This window comes from Perca fluviatilis, chromosome 19 (assembly GCF_010015445.1).
Source record: "Perca fluviatilis chromosome 19, GENO_Pfluv_1.0, whole genome shotgun sequence".
Classification (NCBI taxonomy): domain Eukaryota; kingdom Metazoa; phylum Chordata; class Actinopteri; order Perciformes; family Percidae; genus Perca; species Perca fluviatilis.
In genome coordinates, this window is record NC_053130.1 from 21,851,619 (window position 1) to 21,866,724 (window position 15,106).

At 45.0% G+C, this 15,106-nt stretch overlaps 1 protein-coding gene across 3 annotated transcripts in view; it reads right to left on the reverse strand.

Moving 5' to 3' along the window:
* Positions 1-14,706, reverse strand: part of unc5b (unc-5 netrin receptor B) — a 50,968-nt gene extending 36,262 nt beyond the window's left edge. For 2 of the 3 annotated variants that reach the window (XM_039783329.1, XM_039783326.1), the window contains exon 1: positions 13,745-14,705. In XM_039783329.1, the coding sequence (XP_039639263.1) occupies positions 13,745-13,832 (88 nt within the window). In that variant the 5' untranslated portion in view covers positions 13,833-14,705. Of the gene's footprint in view, positions 1-13,744 lie in introns of all 3 variants that reach the window. The other variant, XM_039783327.1, reaches the window with a different exon arrangement.
* Positions 14,707-15,106: the final 400 nt, after the last annotated feature.

Consider the following 15,106-nt stretch of genomic DNA (forward strand, 5'->3'; position numbering starts at 1 on the left):
GGGAATGTATTTTTTATTTTCTACAGTCACTTTCATTTTTTAGCACATACTGTAATTAATTCAAGGGTTCTCTTGTTCAGCTTTCCGAGCTTAGAGACAGGGGTGAAAGGCAGATGATGTTCAAACACGATCTTGAAAATGCAGACTAAACATGACTTTTGAATATCAAATTGTTGAGCAACTTTCAGGACAATATGGCAGCTCAAATACAAATGGAGCCCCAGTTTTAACCACACAAATACAGACTTTTGCTTCAGGTAACTAGCAGAGTTTTTTCAGCAAGCAAACTCAAACTGGTTGGCCGAGGCAAATCTTATGTTTCAGTATACTGTTTAACATTTATGAATAACAATATCCTTGCTGTTGTAACGTAGAATCAATGCAGGATAAATGCGTGAAAGGGGGATTTCTACATTTGCTGCCCCCGTGATGAGCATGTACTCCCACAGTTCTATTAGAGAGTACATGTTTTTTTAAATATGCAGCACTGTATCAATTTTGTTTGCTTTTATTTTTTTCATCCACTTTTCAGATCCTGTGCTATCTAGGGCAGTGGTCAACAGTTTTAATCAATTTTCCAAACACAGGAGCACTACGGCAGTCAGGAAATCCCAGCAGGACAGTAGGGAAGGGACATAGCAATAATAATAACACACAATCTAATCTGAATTATGGTCTAAAGAGATTAGGTCAGAATAATCCCCAGAATAAACAAAAATGCAGGGAGGGGAGCTTCTGCGCTGGGGGGATGTTTTTATTCCTGATGGTGGGATTTGTGTACAGTTATGTTTGATTTTGAGTGTAAGAGTGATGATGGTGTTTATTTTGGGAAATGAGAGTATGTCTGGGGCTCAGAGAGTTGCTATTATTAAAGTAGAATAAAATGCTTCCTATTGCCTGCTCAAACAAAGAAAGATTCCTGTGTGATGGATTCCTGGACATTTCCAGTCACAAAGCCAAATTGAGCGCATTCATTTCCAACTGAGATCCAGATTTATTAAAACATTATCACCACCCAGTTAGACAAAGACCCGTTAAACCCACTATCCATTTTGGGTGCAAATACATACTTTTTTTTTTTAAAGATATTTTTTGGGGCATTTTCGGCCTTTATTTTTGACAGGACAGCTGGAGACATGAAAGGGGAGAGAGAGGGGGCAATGACATGCAGCAAAGGGCCGCAGGTCGGAGTCGAACCCGACCTCGCTGCGTCGAGGAGCAAACCTCTACATATGGGCACCTGCTCTACCAACTGAGCTATCCGGGCGCCCACAAATACATACTTTAAACATTGTGCAAACATATCGCCTTCCACCAGTCTCCTTGAAAAAAAGAAAGATGTGGGGGAAAAAGGGCGGGGCAGTAACATTTTTCTGATTGCACAGCGCAATCACAACGCAAAAGAAATAACAGTAATCAATGATTTCAGTTTGGCTAGAAGTACAAAGCAAAGTCTTAACTCATATAGCAGTGTCACACTGATGTTATGTGTGACACTGCAAGAAGAGAGTGCAGAAGTTTGTGTAGTCAAAATGAAAGGACTTCTTCGTGCCTAACAACCTAATGGTGATGACAGGACTCCAGGAAGTCACGACGTACGGCCAAGAAAGTCCAGTTCTAGCATGTAACGCCCCATAAAACCACAACTGAATTCTGTTTGTGTATGGATTGAACAAACGGGATATAACGTGTTAAGAGGTGTTGGTAGGTGGATTTTTTTTACTTTGCACACCGCCAGGCTAGCTGTTTTCCCTTGCTTTCAGTGTTTGTGCTAAGCTAAGCTAAGCGCCTCCTGGCTCTTGCTTCAAATTTAGCATACAGATATGAGAGTGATCTTCTCATCTGACTCTCAACAATAAAGCGAATAAATGTATTTCCCCCAAATGTTTAACTATTTCTTTTAAGCCAGCCAGTAGAAGCTAAACTGTACAAACACGCTCCAATCTGTGCTGTTGGTTAATTTGCTCAAATTACTGCAGGGTCTCTGCGGTGGCTTTCCCGATGCTGACTCTTTGTGGCGAGGGTTCAGGGATCAGAGTGGACAGGACCGGAGCAGACCTCGAGGTCACCGGCTGCTTTTCTGCTGAGACGGCTATTGTCCAGCAGCTGCATGGCCGCACCACTCCGGGTCTATTCAGAGTCTATTCAGCAGCTTCAGTTAAGTGCAATAGAAGACCTCGGTCTATTGTCTGACGCCAAGTCTGTTTGAGCTGCACCAGAATGCTCACTTCATCTCCCAGTGAGTTCAGAGAAACAGTTAAGTCTCTTTGAATGGGGGCGGATTTACACAAGTAAAAAGACACGTTAAACACATTCAGTCCGACTATCTCTCAAACAGAGAGCTGCTTGACCTCTCGGACCCAAACCACACTGTATAGGCTCTTTTTGCTTACCTCAACGCAACACTCAAACATACATTGAGATACAAACAGAAAAGAGGTGCTAACGGACGAGAGAAAAATCTCCAATTTGTGCACTACGACAAACAACCTGTCAGTGTCAACGCCTATTTTGTATTCCTGCAAGCATGTCACATAAGAAAGCTTTATTTGCACCTCTCTTCTGTTGCGAGTAAGAAATAAGAAGGAATAAAAACATTATAATGCAAAAATGGTAAACAGGAGACCAGTGTCATTGCTAGCACGTTAGCTATTCCCAAAGTATTGGGTACGTGTATGATCTTGCACAAAAAATGGCTATCACACTCAGTAAAAAAGCCATCTGGAGGCATCAGCATTTCTATAAGCAGAATTAAGTCAGAGTGCAATGACTTTCTCGTTTAAAGTGCCTCCAAAGAGCCCCATTATTACCTTCCCAGAATGCAAATGTGCTTTGGGCCAATTAGAGGTTGAGCCAATACCAATGTAAGCCCATAAAATTCCGCCCTTCCATAATCATTCAGCAATATGACTCATGGGCAAGATTGGAACAGCGGCCTGTAAATGTGTCATGATTATGATTCCGTGCTTACAATGAATGGAGGAGCTGTGTATTTCATTCCCACGGTGCTGTAGCCGAACCACGCATATGTTAGTGTCAGTGCTTCTAATGAAATAAATAGACTTGTGATAGTACTTATTAGGCCTCCATAAGTGGCAGGTAAAGACAAGGGCCCTGCGGTGGATCAAAGCTAGTTAAATGTCTCTTTTCAGATCTCGCTCTATCTAGAGGTATTTAGGGGGAGAGGGGGTTGCTTTTTTGTTTGTGGAGACAGACGCCCTCATCCAGGATCTCTCTCTGTGTAATTACATGCCACAGAAGACCTTCATTCCTCTCCTCTTCACAGAGAGAGATGAAAGACAAGAGAGACAGAGGCATGTAATCGCTCCTGTGGCTGAAAGAGAGAGAGAAGAGGTGAGGAACACAGAGAATAGAAGGACAAAAGGATGGTGAGTGGCGGTGGGGATTTAATAAACCTCCTCTGTCTCTTGTTTACAGAGTCTCTCCTACCTCTCCTGATTTTCTCTCTCTCTCTCTCTCATACACACTCACACACACACACACACACACACACACACACACACACACACACACACACACACACACACACACACACACACACACACACACACACACACACACACACACACACACACACACACACACACACACACACACACACACTCTTTGAGTTAGACTTTCTTTATTCTCAGTTGTTGTTAGCCTCAGGACAGATGTATAAATTGTTGTACTAATGTAAGGCCCACTGCTGAGAGCTTGAGAGGGAAGGAGATTTACACACTACACCACTGTATAACTGTCACTCACAAACTCATAGCATAAAGGGGGAAGCTATGAGCGAAAGGCATTTCAGCACACACACTCGCAAGACAATGCGTGCATGTGCATATGCACGCACACACACACACACACACACACACACACACACACACACACACACACACACACACACACACACACACACACACACACACACACACACACACTCTCTGGTGCTGACAGAAGCGTGGGGGGGACGTTGCCATGCACACGTAAATGTTCTATTTCATTCTGTCATTCATAGTCTCCTTAATCTAACAAAAAAAAAACTCCCTCACCTCATCACAAAGAGCTTAAAGATCCAGGGCCCTATTTTAACGATCTGAAACACAAGTATGAAACGCAAAACGCAAGTAGCTTTGTGGGCGGATCTCGGGCGCTGTTGCTATTATACCGGCGGGATAAATGACTCTTGCGCCCGACGCAAATCTTAAATGGGTTGGTCTGAAGTAGCTAGGTGTGGTTTGGGCGTAACGTGAAAATAACCAATCAGAGCGTCATCTCTCATTCCCTTTAAGAGCAGGCGCGCTTGTTCCATGGCGGATTGCTATTATGACGGCGGATTTGCCTGGCGCACGCCAGCGGGAGCTGTCCGGGATGCGGCAAAGTAATAAATGCCCGTCTTGGCCGGATGGCGATGTTGCTGCTCCTCTCGGGCGCATCTCCACAGTCTGGAGAGGATTGCTGCAGCCATGCAGCGTGGGCCTCCAAACGCACCACCTGCTCCTGTTGTGCCCCTTCCTCCTCCCCCCACTCCATCTCCGTCCACCCGCTCCACCAGGAGCACATCGAGTGTCCAATCCCACCGTAGTTCAACATCACGTCTCCTTAAGTCCTCTAATATTTCCTCATTTATGTCATCAACACATCCATGATTCATGGAAAATGTGTAAAACACAACAAGCCACAAAGAATGCTGCGACTTTGAGGACTGTACTGTAAAGTGCCTCCTGATCTATCCAAACACCTGAAGCGCATTTTCAGTAATATTTTTCCTTATAATTATGTATGGTTTGCAAAAATGGGAACTGCTGTGTCCGTTTAGATGAGAGAAGCAAAGTGTATGCGCGTTGTGCGCACGCTACATTACAGCCAAGCATGCGCCCCTAAAATAGCATCTGAATAACGCGCCACTGACTTTAGACTAGGTTTTTCCTGGTCAGTGGCGGAAATGTTTTCTGAAACTGCAAAATAGCACCAGAGAACGTTTGCGCCGGAACACGCCTCCTCTTTTCGGGAGCACAAATACATTCCCTAATTTACCGACGTGCATCTGTGGAGGGAAAAGTCCGCTGTGCGTCGGGTGCAAAATAGGAATGATACATGCGTCGGTGTACAAAGGCAATTGCGCTGAGTGCAAGATAGGGCCCCCAGTGTGTAACGTGTTTAGTTGTTCATTATCAAAATCTGTGTTGCCCGTTCACAAACTTGTACTTTTTCATGAATATTTACCTCCACCATCAATTCCAAGTATTCCTTTTGGCTTGAAATTTTACATTTGCATTCGCATGAACTGGGGTAGATGCTCCATATTCATGCGCCATCTTGAAATACGTTCGCCGGTAAGGGAAATACAGGACATACTGATCCGCCTCTCGCGTTTTCGTGGTCACATGATAAACTCACAGGTGCTGCTAATGCTGCTAATGGGTATCGTAGCTTCCCGGCCCCGGCAAGTTTGAAGAAGGAAACATGGAGGACCACACGTATTCAAAATCCAAATTTCAGGAACAGGAGTCTTCTTCTTCGCCCAAAAAAAAAGAAAACGGATATTAAAAAGAGCAAGAGGCTGGCTTTTTGAAGCATGAAGGCTACCGTAGCTGTAATACGTACTTTGAACTGCGTGGTGCGAGAGAGTTGATTGCGATATATGATCTCAACGAAACAAATTACAGCATTACAGAGCGAAGGCACACATTTCTCATAATCATCTGACATTTAATAGACTAACAATAATAATCAAGAGATTAATTGATAATGAAAATAATAATAGTTACTATAGTCGTAATGTTTTCTTACTCCTGGTCACATCTCTGCCAAGGCTGCATGACAGTAGGTGACTAACTACTCATCTGTCTGTCTGTCTATCTGATGGCGCCGAGGCCGCTGAGGGGTTCCAAACAACCCATCTGCCCAGGAATCTGCCAGTGCGTCTGTCTTTCTGTCTGGTTCTCCACAGGTATGTCTATATGTCCCTGTGTGATCCATGTTTCTTTTATTAAGCCATGGAAGAGGAAGGCAGTAGCTGGCTGCAGCGTGAAGGTTGAAGCTATAGACAGAGAGAGACACCGCTCAGTGTTTAATAACCCACTATAACTATACCTATTCATCTCCCCCGGCAGAGCAGTGAAATGCCATGGAAATGGTCCTCTTCTGAAGATATAGCATCATGTTAAATCATAACTCCTCAGCCGGCACTCGTATGATGACATGAAACATGTTTCTCCTGCTGCTTTTCATGTATAAAAACCTTCCTTTGACACAAAACGAGACAAGGAATGCTGCAATACAAATTAAGTTAACCTGGGAGCATTTACATGATGACACCAGAGAGCGCAGAAACAATCAACATAAACTAATCAAGCAGAAACTTCTAGCTCACATATATCCTTTGATCGAAAAATATCTTTATGGCTTTCCTTTGCTTGTGTGAGGTGCTTTCTCTACCTGCTGTACCCACCCACACACAAACACACGCGCACACGCAGACACACGCACACACACACACACACACACACGCCGCGCACACACACACACACATACACACACACACACACACACACACACACACACACACACACACACAATTGGAGGCAAGTGAAGCTGAGCAACAGCAGATTCAGAGCAGATACACCCAGAGTTAATGAACCCTCACCAGTCAGCATGGCTGTCCATCTGCTTTCATAATCCCTATAAACAGCCAGCTACACACACACACACACACACACCGTCATCCTAACTATCCTACATGACGTGTGTGTGTGTGTGTGGGTGTGTGTAGGATTGGGTGTTGCAGGGAGGTGGGGGGGCTGATGTGTCTATTATAATAGCCCTGTGCCTTAGCGCAGCTCACCAGCTGATGTAAGTGGAGTGGCGGGAAGAGGTGAGCGTGAGGTCGGCTGTTGAGCCCATCTGGTCAGCAGCAGGTAAGAGGCTTGAAACACACACACACACACACCCACTGACACACTTGATGCGTGTGTCAGCTCATACACTTAAATCTAACCTTAATTACATGCAGGTAGATCTGCCACATTAGACCAAACCTCGACCAGCTACTTCACACATGGGACTCATTTAAAACTATTCCTGACTCCTCAGCGACAAGTGCCTGGTGGCATTTGGTAGCATACTTTGCATACACCTGGCTTGGTGAATGAACCAGGAGGATAAACCAGGTTTCCTCCTGTGCAATCAGAGCGCCTGCCAGAGCGAGAAAGATGTGTGTGTGTGTGTGCGCGCGAGCTGTGTGATGATTGAGACTGGGAGTGTGACCCCACTATGACCCATGCAGAAAAAGGAGTATTACCTAAGTAATGCGGCTGGCTTCCCAAGGCCTACACACACACACACACACACACACACACACACACACACACACACACACACACACACACACACACACAAACAAACACACACACACACACACAAACCCGAGCCTGTCGGCCCTTGATTAAGACCTGCATCCAAGGCGAGAACAGAATCTTTACTGTGTGTTTGGATGCTCCCAGTCAAAGCCTCTAGAGGAGAAGTAAGAATTAAGTCCTGGTGATGAAGACGGGTGGAGGAATTAAAGAGTGGATGAGGGCAGATCTCGTTCTTTCAATCTTCCCTTTGCTATGGTTGTGATCCAAGAGTGCCTTAGCAGAAACAGGGATTACTGCCCCTACTGTGCATGCTTGTGTGTGTCTGCATATGTTTCGGGGATGAAGCTTGATATTGCATAGCAGACCTTTTCCTTTAGCCCAACCTTTACAGCTCAAACTGAAGAGAGGAGGGGAGAGAAGAGGAACAGAAAGAAAAGGAAAGGAAAACAGGTTAAGAGGAGAGATAAGGAAAGGAAAGGTCTGGATGTGCTCGTGTTGACCTCTGATTAAGTGGCCAATCACTGCTCCATTACTATCAGGGGCAATGAGCTTGAGAAAGAAACATGGTGCTTTAAATCCCTGACAGTCACTACATGAAATAACACAGCAGCACACTGCTGACAAGCATCCAATCACACAACCCCACCCGTCAAACACTCACAAATAACAAATACACTCATTAAGCATCATTCGCCTTGATATAAAACCCAAGAAAGGAAAAAAATGGTTCTTTGAAAGTCCTGCTGTTGCCTAGCTGCGTGCCATAAAGACAGAAGGAGGCAGGATCATTTCCGTTCCCTCTCTTAGCCGGAGATATGCGCACGTTACCTCAATACGCCGTCTCTCTCCGGGGAGGTCTGTGTGTCATTCCCGTACTTTAGACACACCAGCTGCTCGGTGTGTGCTCTGCAGTGTTAAGAACCCCTTCCCACCTCGCACAAGCCCCCGGTGGCACCCACATCCACTTACACACAGTCATGACAAAGCTCCTCTCGCTCCCCTCCTTTACCTACCCACAACAACCCAAACACCCCCCACATTCATAAGAACCCTGAGGGCAGATGGGACCCTAATAAGCGTTACATTTAGAGAAATGGGATTCTTCACAGTGCCTTCTAAAAAGCAATTCCCAAACTCTGCCAGAGAGCTGGCTGAGGGGTAAAAAAAAATTATGGAATGAGAGAGATATGGATGACAGAGGTTGGTATTATGTGAGACTATAAAGCTATAAATACACCTGATGAGACTATCAAGAGACTGAAGGAAGAGGAAGGGGAAACAGGGACAAGTGATGGCAATTTATTAATGTGGGGGAATGTAGCTTGGTCTGCCACATTCATTAAAAGGAAGTCAGAATAAAAATAACTGCCATCGCCTTCCCTAATGCAGCACATGTTAACACACTTTAAACTGAAATTTTCTCCATGCCCACGCGACACACTGAGATACAAACAGACGCAAACACAAGCATTAACAGATTGTTGTCTAAGCTCTGAGTGGACTTGGCTCAACTGCCTTTTGAAGACAAAAAAGCCTCTGCTAAGAAGATGAGGGGAATCTACATGGTCTGAAAACCTCCTTTTTTTTTAAGACGAGGACACACGCAGAGCGCTGGACCACAGCACAGCCAATCAAGTGCTGACACTGCCTCTGATCTATGGACCTCAGCGCAACCACTTTTACCAAGTGTGTGTGTATATATGTGTGTGTATGTTTCTATCTTAGGGTAAGGGGGGTTGTTCAGGATCTGGCGAGACCCCCCGTGGTGAATGCTGATCCTATTGGTCACGATGCCCAGAGTGCTGCTGAGATCTTAAATGAAAATTCCTGCACTCACTCTCTCACTCCTCCCAAGTGACCCAGCGGGTCTTCCACCATTATAAAAATAAATGCTACCTCTTCATCAGAGGATGTGGCTCCGTTTAGCATTTGTGGGTGTGCGTGGGTGCTGTACTTTTGATGTCAGATGTCCTTGAGCATTTCTTAGCATATCACTCGTAATGAGATTCAGATTTTTTTAAGCTACAACAAGCAGGTGTGATCTTAACCTGTGCGTGAGTGGTTATGCAACAGTAACACGCATTTGAAGAAGCATGCCATTAACACACACACACACACTTGTGCCAGTGTAGCTCCTGTGGAAGTTGTGAATGAGTTCTGAGTGTGTGTGTGTGTGTGTGTGTGTGTGTGTGTTCTGCTTCTGCCCCCCTTTACCCCACACAAAGGGGCAGAAAAAGCTCTGTGGAGTCTTCTATTCATCTAAAGCACAATGGAACCCCACAGAGGTTTTCTTCCTGTTTCCCTGTCTGCCCCACCCATCTCCCCCCACAGGGCAGGATGGAGGGGCAGGGCGTACCCTGTCCTGCCGGCCCAGCAGAAACTCAGCTCCCATCTCCCATCTGCCACGAAACTCTCCTTCCTCCACCCCCGATCCATCCATCCATCCATCCATCCATCTATCCATCCATCCCCCTCTCTAACTCCAGCCTCAACTTTTTTTGTACTGCGATTGCTGGCTATTTGAAGGCCTGCGCCAAAATCTTTGCAGGTTTTGTTCAGAGAATATCGCCTCCAAAAGTCGCTGACAGAATTAAATACATTTTGGGATTTTAAAAAACTACTTTGACCTTGGGATTTTAAATTTCAAACATCAATGGCTTTAAATGTATGGATTAAATTGAAACATTCCTGCATTTTATTACTGTTTTATATGAAGGCACAAAAGGTAGGAAAGACCATCTGGTGTGAGATAAACAAGACATTTTTTTAAACCAGAATCCAAGGAGGCATTACTGTACATGAAATATTTAAACAGCTTAACTTGATGATAATGTTGTACACTTTTTAAATAACACACAGTTTGCATTAGTTGGCAGGCTCAGCAGCATTGATTAGATCATTATTATCCCAGATTCTAAATACTTTGAGAACATATTGTCTTTGAAAATAATGGCCTGTGCTTAAAACCATATTCATCTCAAGTCTGCCAATCTCTGCTCGAAACTTTCTTCTGCTGCTAATTCCTCTTTCCATTCTTTATAGTCAGCTCCTTCTTCCATTTACATCGCTATTTTGCCTCCTACAGAGCCCTTGCTGTTTGCAGCAGATTTATGGTCTGGTCTAACATGCACAGTATTGGCAAAGCATTAAACATGTCTACTCTTAATACTGTGAGCTCTCTCCATCGATAAGAGCCTTAATAAAAACATCCCCCAAGTGGATTTGTGCGTCTCTTTTTTCCACCCTCTGCCTCCCTCCTCGACAATATCCTTCGCTCTTAACCACCGTTTCTTCTGCTGATTTGCTAACTTGGCCCTTCTGCTGCACCAATTGCCGTCCTCTCATTCTTTTCCACCTTTTTCTCCACACACACACCGCCTCATTCTCTGGCCTGTGCCAGACGTTTAATGACGCTTGAATGCCACTGCTATGGAGTTTTCTTCTTCGCTCTTTTCTCATAAAGGATATTTAAAAATCATGCCCTGGGATCAATCTATCTCAATGTGTCTCTTACGGATTCATCTCTCTTCCATCTCCTCTTTCTGTTTTTTCCTCTTCACTTTCAGATGGAAAGCATTGCCCTGTGTAACCCCTCGCCTTGTCGGTTCACACACACCCTCTGCAACAGCTCCAGGCTACAATTGGCACACTTGCTCAAACTGCCACTCTTTTATCTTGTCTATAAATGCCTATTGGTACCCTAAAATCCTTCACTACCCCCTGCAGCCATCCGGGTCAGTTACGCCAATGAGAACTGAGCAGCTGTTCCCCTCCCACTTCTGTCTCCTTTGCTGTCTCTGATGTCAAGAATTTGAGCATCATAAGCACATTTTAAATATTAACAAAGACCACTTTGCACGTATGAATAATACAGCAGAGAGGGCAGTGGCTGGCCAGCGATCCCATCCCCTGCTGCCTGATGGCCATAAAACTAATGCACTGCTCCGGGACAGAATGTGGCCTGGTGTGGTCTGCCAGCAGGACTTGCCTGAGGAACTAGTCGGGCCTGTGGCCTGGCCTAAAAGAGCTGTCGGTCTGTTTATTTATCACGGTGCCCAACCACCTGTCCAAATCTCTGCAGATGCAACAGCCTGGCAGGCCTTTTGTTATGACTACATGTTTCAGAGACACTTTAATCTAATCTGACATCTCAATCTGTTGAGCGTCTTTGAGGCCAAATCTACTTTGGTGTTTGTTTGAGGTTAGCCTTCCTTTCATGCATCTGAAATTCATACTTTTGCAGCCAGAAAATTACAGAATTCTTCTGACTGAAGTGTAGAGCAGGGCAACAAATATTTCAGTAGTCTGTTATAAACTCACATATAATATTAAAGAGTCGTTCATGCAGTGACTGCACTGTTATTCAGGAGCAAGAGGATTCCCACACTTAACACAAATGAGACAGAACATCCTAGAAGAATGTCACTATTCACCCAGCCTCTATGGGAGTGTCTGACATGCTACGCTGCCTAACTCTGAACACTCAACTGCCCCTTCGCTACCCTCACCCTCGCTCTCCTCCTGTCTTGATATCCTAGTCTGGACACTGTCTCTTGACCCTTCCCCCCTCAGGGTTTACTGGGAACATGGTCGTCTTCATTTAATCCTGATGTGTCACAATCGGTGTGTAAACACACTTCCCGTATGTCGGTTTTCTAATTCTGATGAAGTCATTAATAATGACACACACAGAGAGAGGCAGTGGACAGCAGGGTAGTTGCTCCAGACAAGTGTTCCTGGCAGTCTGGGTAATTAATGTGTATGTCAACACAGAAAGAGGAGCACCATAGCAGAAATGTGAGCTCAGCACATCCACAATGCGGGCAGAGACCGAGACAGGAGGGATCTGAGGGGAGGCGGCAGAGGAAAGGTATACACACAATGGGAGAAAAGATAAATGCAATCTGTCTGTCCCATCATGCATTCCCTAAATATATCTCTGCCTCCCTCTCTCCCAGACAGAAACTTTACTGGGACACACTGAGCTATTGTCCCCTGTCGTCCCCCTCCTCCTACGCTCTGCTCCCCTTAACAGGACCTCACTGCAATCCTCAACTGTTTATATCAACGTTTCTCATCGCATGCAAGGATTTCATAACGGTCCACAATTTTAATAAACGTAAGCTGCTTTTCTGCTCCGCCTGTTCAGGAATAACACACACACGATGACCTGCCAGGGGTTCTTATTGGCATTCAAAGAAATGGCAACAGACCTGGACAGACAGTCAGTGTGTCCTCCAAAAGATTACTGCTGTCATGAAGTAAAAGAAATTCCTCAGCAGAGAGTCAGGTTTATTCCTTGGAGTGGTCTTTTAGAAAAGCTTTGGCTCATTGTTGTCCACATTGTTCTTTTATATCTACTGTAAACCGAGCCTAATCCACAATCCACTAAACCCTCAGATTTCTGCCTTGTATTTCAATCTTATCTGGCAAAGGGAGGGCAGGAAAAGTACAGGCCCGCACACCACTGGGCCACACTGGGTGAAATCATTCATCTCACACTGGATACGGGCAGTGTCACCTTGGTGTCCACCTTGGTGTCCAGGTCCCGTCACCTCAGGTCAGCAGTGACCTGCCCTGTGTACCAAGTGATTTCATCTCCATGAGAGCTGCTGCAGTCCTCAGAGACGGCATTAACTCGGAGCAATCCACTGAGAGAAGTCTGCTCTTCACTGATCAAAGCATGCTCTGTTCAGACTGAAATACTAAGTCTTATATATATTTTAAAAAATGATTTAAAAAAAGCTACAATAGTTTATGATCAACAGGGTGTGTTCAGTATTTCAGACACAACTTGCACCAAAACAAGTGTCACTGAATTTAGAGAAAAATAAATAAATAAAAGAATCTCTTCTACTGAAGCACTTCAAGTGCTCTATCGCTCCTCACAAAAGGCTTTTCTTTTTTTCTTCTTGGAGAAGGCAAGAAGGCATGGAGCAAAACCTTAATCGCTCCCTGCGCACCGGGGGAGTTTGATTTTTCCGCTCCAAGTAGAAAAGAGAGCTCTGAGCTGAAGGCTGAATACTTTACTAAAGGGTAAAAAAAAAAAGTGCTGGTCAGCAGGCGACCCCAGACCCCTGCACTGTTCTGGGTGTACTCCAGAGTCCAAGACATGTAGGCTACTTCCCATGGAGCAAAAGTTAGGGCGTGAAGGTAACTTTGAGGTTGGACACATTTAGTAAAAAGTCGAAAGTCTAAATATTTTCTCGTTGTTCGACTTTAAAATAAATTAAATAAATTAAAATAATTTAAAATAAATAAAAACAAGCTCTGTGTGTGAATGTGCGCACATGAGTGTGATTTGTAAATGTTGCGCCGTGTCACCTGTGTACAGTATTTCACATGATTACAAACTGATGTTTAATTTCACAACTTACCAGCGCCAGAGACGACATATCCCCCGACAAGGAGGAGAAGAACCAGAGGACCGATACCTTGGTCACGCTGCATCCGAACAGAGAGCATCTTTTTCCGGCTACGCCGTTGCGAAACGTCCCGGGTTTTCCCCAACACAGCGTAACCTGCGGTGCTTCTGACACACCAAGTGGCTCCTGTCCAACAAAAGTCTTCCCCCCTCCACCCCTGAAAGATTTCTCAGGAAAGAGTGAAATGCCAACGAGTCCAGTAATTGATGTTGGATGTCGTTGTTTTGGGAAATTGTTCACTTTCGAAGCAAACAGCCTGTAACGCTCAAAACACATCCATCACCAAGCAGCTTGTGGATGTCTGAGAAAGATTGAAAGGGTGTAATTTCCGCCCGTAATCAAAGTTCGAAGAGGTCCGTAGTTATTACACCCTGTGAATATGAATAAACAATCTGCCGCTACTATTCCTGGTAGGTTTCATTTCCAGCTGCACTTGGACCCTGCTTGACTGGGACCCATGACCGCAGAGGTGCCACAAAAGTCACCAAAAAGTTTGACGCATTGCTGCTCTGAATGGGGACGTTAAATTAGACGAGAGGGAGTCCGATTCCCAGCAAAAGAGAAACTTGGTTTGCGACCATACAAAAGAAGTACCACGGGGAGATGCTGTCAGATAGCCGCGTTCACTACAGACTGGCTGTTCTAGGGGGGCCCCTGGGTGTCTTGTCTCGGCCCCAGTCCGCAAGGTGTAAACAAGAACACGGGGGATCAAAGCGGAGCACAATGCCAGCCTCCGGACTACCAGTCCCCGCCTGGCCAATCATATACCATCCTCCTCCTCCTGCTCTCAGAGTGAAGGCTGAACAAGTGAAGGTAAACTAGTGGCAAGCGAGGAGGAAATAGATGGGAGGGGAGAAAAAGAAAACCCGGACCCTAGAGCGCACAGCACCGATCCGGATTCAGCAGGCACTAAGGTCTCACTGCAGAGTAGAGGGATTGTGAGATTCTTTCATGCTTATCTATCTATCTATCTATCTATCTATCTATCTATCTATCTATCTATCTATCTATCTATCTATCTATCTATCTATCTATCTATCTATCTATCCGCAAATCGAATAACTTTAATGCAATGACATAGACAATCCCATTTCTTCACTGGCCCTTCCTAATATGAATAGTCTGTGGGCAGCTATCTTGAGTCTATAAAAGAAGTCCAGCAGCACCAGTCTTGCTTTTATGAGAGCATATTACTTCCTGTCAATCCATCCCTCTCGCATCTCTGGGTCATAGGCTATTTTACTCCCGGTGGCCACAAGAGAGCACCCTTTCATAAATCAGCCAAACTCTAATGAGGACGACACCTGACTAGAT